The 9,888-nt window shown below is 49.4% G+C and overlaps 1 protein-coding gene across 1 annotated transcript; it reads left to right on the top strand.

Annotated features, from left to right (window-relative positions):
• Positions 1-1,051: 1,051 nt before the first annotated feature.
• Positions 1,052-5,080, top strand: LOC126989567 (uncharacterized). The gene is made up of 9 exons (XM_050848136.1): positions 1,052-1,479; positions 1,590-1,649; positions 1,738-2,149; positions 2,256-3,016; positions 3,109-3,468; positions 3,571-4,042; positions 4,146-4,292; positions 4,375-4,464; positions 4,551-5,080. Exons 1-9 carry the CDS (start codon positions 1,239-1,241, stop codon positions 4,885-4,887), a joined length of 2,880 nt encoding a protein of 959 aa, XP_050704093.1. The 5' UTR covers positions 1,052-1,238; the 3' UTR covers positions 4,888-5,080.
• The last annotated feature ends 4,808 nt before the right edge of the window (positions 5,081-9,888 follow it).

Raw genomic sequence — 9,888 nt, 5'->3', positions numbered from 1 at the left:
GCCCGGTGGCAGTAGTAGTAGTAGTAGTAGTAGTAGTAGCTGTAGCACCAGGCATTTGGCTATGCCTCCTCCTCTCGCCCGACAGCGCGGCCCCGGCACGGCCATTCAGTGGACAAGCGGACACTTTGATGAAAAAATCAAAGTCCCTCGTGACCGTTCGGATGACACTTTTTGGTCAAATTTGCGAGATTCACATGGTCTGGTACGTGGACATTGGTTTCAGTTTAACGGTGATTGATCGTCTAAATTTAACCAACTCCTGTCCGGGGCATCGAAATGCCGGGTGGGACGGAGCCCAAGAGAAGGGTGCAAAATATGATAGGAAAGCGAGCTTCTGAAACCTTCCAAGAGTAACGATGACTCTGGGTAGCCGCATAAGGTGTGTTTCACCTCTTGCAGGGCCTGAACTGGGGCACGCAGCGCTACCACGTGCCTTCGGGTGCGGTGGGGTTGTAGGGTACTAATGTACAAGGTACTCAGAAGTCTCTCATGCTTCCCGTGTATTGACGCTGGGGAAGAGCCTACACCTACCCAAATGAAACCTTGGTGTGCTTCTTACACAAAGGCCAGAAATTTGACCGGGGAATTGAGTGAGAATATTACTAGTGAAATGTAATGAAAGATGATTGAATAAACTCGCCTGATGAGGTGCAGCGAAGAAAGACTTACCGGCCAAAGAGGTATATGGGTTGAAAGGCTGTGGTGCTCTTTAACCAGCGACAATATACACTCGCTGTTCGACTGTATCCTAGTTCGACAGCATCCTCCAGCGGGCTAAGACTTGGCATCGCTCACTTCCTTCGATTTGATGCTGACACCCTCGTCTTCCCCGCACAACCCCCTCTCTTTCATGAGAAGCTTTACGGCATTAGCTGCGGCTCCTCGTTGCGGCTCACGTTTCAATCGTGTTTGCCAATGCGATCAGCCTTCAATGCAGCGACCCCTCTCTCTTAAGGTGATGGTTACTCTACTCTCCGTGCGATAAGCATCCCGATGGTGACGCCGGACGCAGTATCGTCGGTTGGAATCAACAGAGAATCCCCGCGCTGGGGCCAAACGGCGTAGGGGCGCGTCCCCCGGTGGCGGATGGGGGAATCCTCTTTGAGGATACACAAAAGTGTCGCGGACCAACTTGGCCTATATGAGAAGGAAAACTCTGATTCTAAACCCACCTACTATATGTAGGTGTCTTTAATTATGTTACATGCAAACTACAATGGCATTTCTGTTACAGGCAGATGCCAAATGAAACAGGAACAATGACTGATACAGATAAGCAGAGCCAGAACAGCGAGTCTGATATAGACGACTCAGACCGTGATGAACACTTTGATGTGCGAAAGTATCATCAAGCTACAAAGCGAAAAAAAGAATGCCTATCCTCTTCAGAGGAAGAGGCAATCCTCTCGGAGTACCCAAAAGAACTCTGGGAACAAATGGAACGTAGAAAGAAGAGCCAAAATGAAGCTCAGAGGCCAGGTATGTATATGTATAGAAGTATATGTATGTTATATATCATACAAATGAGGATTATAAGTCTTGCGTACTATTTTTGTATGATCTCTTGAATGATTGATCATTTATTTCAGGCTGTAGTCAATGGACTGACGGTAGTGCACAGCCCACACCAGCAGAGCAAAACCCTGCAGGTACGAGTTGTTTTCTGCAAGGAAATTATTTGACAAATGTGATTTTGTTCGAACAATGTGTTGGTACATTACTAGCTTTTCCCAACAGGTTCTCCCCCAAGTGCCTCATCAGTAGATGAGACAGAGGGTGAAATGTCTGTGCCAAGGCCAAGGATAACCGAGGATGAAATGGAGCTACTTGCCCGCCAAACCCAAGGCATGGGCACTTCGGAAATCCTTGAGAAGGGTTTCTTGGATTCTGAAAAACGCAGACGGATCAAGGAGACGTTTGAAGAGCATGGGACTGTCCCAACTCTGAAGCAGGTGGAGAGTCATTTTGCATCTCAAATCGCCTACCATGAAGAGGAAATAAAAAAGTTACACGAGATGCAAAAATCATGGAAGACGTTGGCAGAAGAATTTTGGCTAGGTGTGAAGGATGAGCAGGCTGCTAGACTTCAGGCACACCTCGGGGAGCACCGGCCACGTCCTAGGAAAAGAGATGCTGTGAGCAGGGTGCAGTAAGTAAAATCATGTACAAACTTAAAATGATTTTTGCACAACACCAATGCTAATAAACTAACTGTCCAGTTCAAAATATAATGTTCATTGGTATTTCTATTACAGGCGGCTATGCCCACTGGCGGGATGTGGTGGGAGGTGCATTAACATCAGGCGACACCTCAGTCAGTGCCATAAGCATCTTAACAAAAGTGATATTGATACGTTGATTGAAAAATACTCTTCATTGCAAAAAGTAGTGCAATCAAAGATGCCAAAAAAGCCTCCAGTTAAAGACAGCTCCAGCAAACAGAAGAGCAGTAAAAAATATCCTTCCAGACAGTGCTCTGTCTGCGATAAACGAGTAAAAAGACTTGACATTCACGTTGAGAAGAAACACTCCGTGAAGCGGCGCACAAATACGTTCAGGGATATCATGCGCCAATCTCTGGTGCTATATCAGGGCACTGATGAGATTGAAACTGTGGAAGTGGCATCTGGGAAATCAACCATTTCCCTAACAGATGGAATAAAATCATTCCTGAACCATTTTGAGAAGTATTTGAGGCTCTGCACTACGCACACGGACTCAACCACAAGAGCGCAAAGGCGCATGGTGAATAATGTTCTCACCCACATGGTTCAAAACGAGGTTCTGACGACCCTGAGTGGCTCTGCCATCTGCAAGCTACTGGTGAAAATAGATGATACTGAACCTCTTGGATTCTTGCCCAGCAAAAGAGAGATGTTCAGTGTGGGTTACAAAAGAAAAATTGTAGATGCATGCAGACGAGCTGTTGCATGCTTGGAATGGTCGGATGATGAATTGTACCATGTAGAGAAGGATGAGGCACGTGCAGCAGACAAGCGCCTCCTCATTATAACAAGTAAGTATGCAATTATACATGACATGTGCTATATAACTAATATAACGATCTCTGTTCAGTACTTTGTGTTACTTATACAATTGTCTCCGCAGTGAAATACCAAAAGGAGGAGATCATTGAGAAGGGCCAAACCCGACGTAAGAAAGAATTAGAGAACGTCACAATGGAAGTAATCGATAAAATCCTAAAATCCGATTACATCAAGAACGCTTCTGACAATGCTAAGAAGTGCTTGACTAACCCAGAAGTGAGACCTTTGGCCCTGAGTGACTTTACCAAGCTCAGAGACGTCCTCATCCTTACATTGATGATAAAATCAGTAAGAAGACCCATGGAGTTTGCTGAATTCACACTGGGTGAATATCTCGAGATGGAGGAGAGGAGGACAAAAGGACCTGAGCCTGAAAACTACTACGTGATTCGAGTTGCGAGGCATAAAACAGCTCATCAAGGTAGTTACGGTTTACTTCTATGGCATATATTACCTAATGATCTTTGAATATTGACGAAAAAATGTATCTCTATGTATGAATGATGGGTTATTTTCTTTGCAGGACCCTCGCTCCTCTATCTGGAGGAATCTGACAAAAAGGTGTTGGATGCATACATATTGTTCTACCGGCCGGTGGTAACGTCCTGCATGGCTCCCAGCTGCCTAGTGTTTCCCAATAGGATTCAAATGACGGAGGCCAAATGTTGCTCCAAAATAACATTTTCCAATTTGAGCAGGATTGTGAATAAGACGGCGATTAAGTCCACATCCCATTGCAAGATTACTTCAAGGATACTTCGCCGCTCCCAGATATCAGCTCTCTGGGAAAAATGTGATGACCCAGCCTGGAGGCAGAAGGTCGCTGAGCAATGTTGCCATTCCCTGGCTACCGCCACTAGGTATTATGACTATTCCAGTAAAGTGGAGCCAGGGAAGTTAGTAGTGGCCACATTGAGGCAGATGAGGGATGGCCACAGAAATGACGATGCGCACACCGTCCTCGAGGGCGTTCCCGGTGTGCAGCATAAGAACACGTAAGTAAATATGAATATTGTATTAAAATTTAAGGTATGAAAATATAGCCATACCTGAATGGAAACCAATTTTACTTATTGTTTTGAACTCTTTATCATATAGGCTCTCCAATGACCTGGATGATCCCGAGAGCGTGTGTCCCGCATCTCGAGAAGTCGGTGAGCAAGAGCCGGGGGATAAAGAGTATTTCCTAAGGCCCACTACCCCTCCACAACGTAGGGGAGAGACATTGGATCAACAAGATGTCGAGTAAGTAGAGACCACACTAGTAGTGTGAGTGACATGAATACACCCTGACAATAGGTGAAAACTAACAAAATTTCACTTTCAGAAGTGTCCTGTCGTACTCTTCAAGTGGTGAGGATGTCAGTATACTATCATCCCTAGGAACCGAACCCCCAGGAGCAAGCTCATCTGTGGGGTAAGTTGAAACACCACTAGTAGTGTGTATGGATGAGTATAGCTGTCTGAAATTGGTCGAAACTAACAAAACCTTCTCAATTTCAGAAGTGTCTTGTCATACTTCTCAAAAGGAGATGGCTTGTCAGGTGACGTGAGTGTACTGTCATCACTGGGAGCAGGAGAATCGGCAGGACCAAGCACTGACTACATTGGGAGTTTGTCTCCAGTAAAATTGCCCGACACTGCAAATGTCTTCAGAGATATAAGGAATGCTATTGAGGCTTGTAACAAGCGTACGGGGGAAGGTCCTGTTGTCTTCAAGTGGGTAGAGGTAAAAGCTTACTTGGATAAAAATAATTCTCAGTATAGAAAACTTTCAGCTACGCAGCTCAGGTATAAATTTAAGTATCTGAAACATTTAAAGAAGAAATTGCATATATAGGCCATGCATGTAAGATGATAGGAAGCATAAATCTTAGCGGGACAGCAGATGTCTGGAATTCCCGCATCTTGCTTTAGCCAAGCGAGAATCCCAGTCATCCGTCCCATAAGGAGTAGATGAGGATATAATAGGAATATTGGTACAAAACATGTTTACGGATGTGTATCTCATGTCAAATAAATCCAAAAAAGCATATTTGTTTCATTATACCCATCACCCATTCAGCCATTCATCCTTGACATACCATTTCACAACAGCCAAACCAGGCTGGAGGTTCCATCACGCATCCTGATGGCGGAATCCTCCCACACGAGCCTAATCTGGCGCTACAGAAGCGTGTGGCGTGAAGATGATGAAAAATCTACAAGTCCCTCAGTTGCAGCAGGGCGTAAATACGTTGTTGGGAAGTATAAGTCTTGGCGGGACAGCAGAAAACTATCTATTATGGCGCTGCGGAGGAATATAAAGAATGGCGAGCAGACGCCCATCTCAGTCTCAGTCTGTATGGCCGTCTGGGCCACTCGCAGCGACGGCCAAACTACCCGAAAATGTTGCGTGGGCTTACGCCGTTACGGCCCGAGAAAGGTAGCATATCTTGCATTCACCAGCGTCCAGGTAACCTAACGTCTCACTTTTAGTCCGACGCAGACGCGACGGACGACTTAGATTTACCCGACCCGCCTGATGAGATGTGTTAGTTTTACCCGCGGGGGGGGCTGTTGGGGGGGTCAGCGGAGATAGGTAGCACGATTCTCACCTTAAGTAGATTCATGACAAGAATTCACCCAGTCAGACGGCTTAATTTTTGGACTAAATTTCTCACTTTCCCTGATGCTACTTAACCCATTGAAACCCATGTTATAAAAAAAAGGCTCACTGAAGTCCGACAGGTAGAAAGTGAGAAAGTGAATCCGAGAAGTCTGTCGCGAGACAGGTTAGTTTTACCCTACTGTTGGCAGTTGTGTCGTTGATACAGCAGTCCTGCTCAGTACGAGAGGAACGGCAGGTCCGGACATATGGTTCCGCTCTTGGTCGATCGGCCAGTGGAGCGAGGCTACGTCCGTGGGATTATGCCTGAAAGCCTCTAAGGCAGAATCCCGGCTGGATGACCAACGATACCGCGTACGGCCTGCATCGGGATGGTCACCATTGAATTTTCGAGAGATTCGCTCCCCGCTCGTTCGCGGGCGGGGCTAGAAGATGGACCCGTGCAGAGGGAACTCGGGAGTGCCTCGACAAACAGGTTCAGGCTCTCCCCTCCCTAGTAGAGAACACCCAGATGCTGATGTGCCGTACCGAATCGTTCGCAGACGACTTACGTACCGGTCAGGGTGTTGTTGGCGGCAGAGCAGCATCCTCACTGCGATCCGTTAAGACTTCTCCCTAACAAGGCTGGAGGTTTCGTCACGCAACCTGATGGCGAAATCCTCCGGACACGAGCCTTGAATTTGCTGCTGTTGCTAGTTTCTCCGCGGATCCTTAGACCGACGACGACGAGGAGGCAGGCGCCTGCCTCAGCCTCGTATGGTGCGTCGTCATTTATTAAGTCGTGTGCTGGCTACTACGACAAGCTGGATATGTTCCCTGCAAGTGGTGGAAGAATTTTCCCAGGACTTTGGAAATTGTAGCACAATTTGCTGTGGGGCGGGGCGGGGCCCTCCCTCGGTCATGAATCGTGTGGCGGGTAAACGGCGGGGGTAACGCGCCAGCACCTGATGGTTGTTGTTCCTCGTTTTGCCTCGTGAGCGCTCGCTGCTGGACGAGGCAAACGGGTAAAAATCGGCGGGGGTAGCTCGCTCTCCCTTCATAATGGTTCGCTTTGCCTCTCGAGCGCTGCTGGCCGAGGCAGTCACTGACGGGTAAACGGCGGGAGTAACGGACTCAGGCCTCGCGAGCGCTGGCCGAGACCAGCGGGTAATCGGCGGGGGTAGCTCGCTCTCCCTTAATAATGGTTCGCTTTGCCTCTCGAGCGCTGGCCGAGGCAGTCACTGACGGGTAAACGGCGGGACTAACGGACTCAGGCCTCGCGAGCGCTGGCCGAGACCAGCGGGTAATCGGCGGGGGTAGCTCGCTCTCCCTTAATAATGGTTCGCTTTGCCTCTCGAGCGCTGGCCGAGGCTGTCACTGACGGGTAAACGGCGGGAGTAACGGACTCAGGCCTCGCGAGCGCTGGCCGAGACCAGCGGGTAATCGGGGTAGCTCGCTCTCCCTTAATAATGGTTCGCTTTGCCTCTCGAGCGCTGCTGGCCGAGGCAGTCACTGACGGGTAAACGGCGGGAGTAACGGACTCAGGCCTCGCGAGCGCTGGCCGAGACCAGCGGGTAATCGGCGGGTTGTAGCTCGCTCTCCCTTAATAATGGTTCGCTTTGCCTCTCGAGCGCTGCTGGCCGAGGCAGTCACTGACGGGTAAACGGCGGGAGTAACGGACTCAGGCCTCGCGAGCGCTGGCCGAGACCAGCGGGTAATCCCGCGGGTTAGCTCGCTCTCCCTTAATAATGGTTCGCTTTGCCTCTCGAGCGCTGCTGGCCGAGGCAGTCACTGACGGGTAAACGGCGGGAGTAACGGACTCAGGCCTCGCGAGCGCTGGCCGAGACCAGCGGGTAATCGGCGGGGGTAGCTCGCTCTCCCTTAATAATGGTTCGCTTTGCCTCTCGAGCGCTGGCCGAGGCAGTCACTGACGGGTAAACGGCGGGAGTAACGGACTCAGGCCTCGCGAGCGCTGGCCGAGACCAGCGGGTAATCGGCGGGGGTAGCTCGCTCTCCCTTAATAATGGTTCGCTTTGCCTCTCGAGCGCTGGCCGAGGCAGTCACTGACGGGTAAACGGCGGTAGTAACGGACTCAGGCCTCGCGAGCGCTGGCCGAGACCAGCGGGTAATCGGCGGGGTTAGCTCGCTCTCCCTTAATAATGGTTCGCTTTGCCTCTCGAGCGCTGCTGTCCGAGGCAGTCACTGACGGGTAAACGGCGGGAGTAACGGACTCAGGCCTCGCGAGCGCTGGCCGAGACCAGCGGGTAATCGGCGGGGGTAGCTCGCTCTCCCTTAATAATGGTTCGCTTTGCCTCTCGAGCGCTGCTGGCCGAGGCTGTCACTGACGGGTAAACGGCGGGAGTAACGGACTCAGGCCTCGCGAGCGCTGGCCGAGGCCAGCGGGTAATCGGCGGGGGTAGCTCGCTCTCCCTTAATAATGGTTCGCTTTGCCTCTCGAGCGCTGGCCGAGGCAGTCACTGACGGGTAAACGGCGGGAGTAACGGACTCAGGCCTCGCGAGCGCTGGCCGAGACCAGCGGGTAATCGGCGGGGGTAGCTCGCTCTCCCTTAATAATGGTTCGCTTTGCCTCTCGAGCGCTGGCCGAGGCTGTCACTGACGGGTAAACGGCGGGAGTAACGGACTCAGGCCTCCCATTTGGGAACAATTACTTTCTGTCAATAATATCTCTAACTAAAGAACAGATAATTACTGTTGGTCATATTCAGTAATAGATGGCATATTTATCAGTAATTTTCTACGTCTATTAGAGAACTGCACTCAATAATACTTACCAATATCAATAAGTATTACAGAGCTCCGAGATAGGTGTGAAATCAGCGAAGTTCAGCAAACACAGAGGCAGCCTGACAGGTTGATGTGTGATGACTGGTGCAAAGTGAACCTGTTCAAACATGAGAAGGAATGCTGCTATCCCCCAACAAGCACGTTTCATTGCCAATAATATCACATTAATGTGTGTTCCCAAATGGGAACATTGGCAGTTAATGGGTTTTAATAATGGTTCGCTTTGCCTCTTGAGCGCTGGCCGAAGCAGCAGTCACTGAATCCTCGAGTGACGGGTAAACGGCTGGAGTAACGGACAAGTCAAGGAGACACTGGCCCTTCATACGACATACAATTTGCTGTGTGGCGGGTAAACTTTGCGTCTTGAGCGCTGGACGAGGCCCTCAGTCATGAATCGTGTGGCGGGGAAACGGCGGGGGTAACGAACGCACCGGCACCTGATGGCCTGATCGCTTTGCCTCGCGAGCGCTGGACGAGGCAAGGGTGAAGGGATATCTCATGACCGCGGTAGCGTATTTTGATTAGCACCAAAGGCATAATATTCATGGCAGACTTGCGTAGCGTAGATACGTCTAAAATTGATCGTATTTTCAATTCATTAGCACCGAACACATTACAGTTGAACCGCATTAACTATACACTTGCGTAGTGTAGGAATGTTGCTCACTTTCAGTGCGCTCCCTATCTCGCTCAGTCCAGTCTCAGAAAGTCCGACTTTTTGGGGTGGGACTTGAATGAACGAGATAGGGAGCACGAACTGAGCTGAGCACCCAACATGCTCCTTTTCTCCCGAAGTTATTCGTAGGAGTATCTCATGGCTGCGGTAGCGTATTTTAATTAGCACCGAAAGCACAATCATGGCAGACTTGCGTAGCGTAGATATGCCTAAAATTGAAGGACATGTCATGACTGAGTGCTCGCATTTTCAATCAATCAGCACCGTACACATTACAGTTGAACCCCATTAACTATACACTTGCGTAGTGTAGATATGTTGCTCACTTTCAGTCCGGGAGAAAAGGAGCATTTTGAGGTGCTCAGCTCAGTTCGTGCTCCCTATCTCCCTCATTCCAGTCCAGCGACGACAATCGGACTTTCAGGGACTGGAATGAGCGAGATAGGAGCACGGACTGATTGAGACAGTTCAACAATTTTAGACATTCCTACGCTACGCAAGTGGATATACTTAAAGTTGTTAAACTGTACTGGCTGAGGAGCTAATTACTTGAAAATACGCTACCCCAGTCATAAGATGTCCCTAGCAATTCCTTCAACTTTAGACATACTGACGCTAGGCAAGTCTACAATTAATTTGTTTTCGGTGCTAATGAAAATACGCTACCGCAGGCATGAGATATCCCTAGGAATAGCTTCGGGAGAAAAGGAGCATTTTGGGGTGCTCAACTCAGTCCGTGCTCCCTATCTCGCTCATTCCAGTCTCAGAAATTC

Source organism: Eriocheir sinensis, chromosome 6, assembly GCF_024679095.1.
Source record: "Eriocheir sinensis breed Jianghai 21 chromosome 6, ASM2467909v1, whole genome shotgun sequence".
Taxonomy (NCBI): Eukaryota; Metazoa; Arthropoda; class Malacostraca; order Decapoda; family Varunidae; genus Eriocheir; species Eriocheir sinensis.
This window is presented reverse-complemented; position numbering and strand designations above follow the sequence as displayed.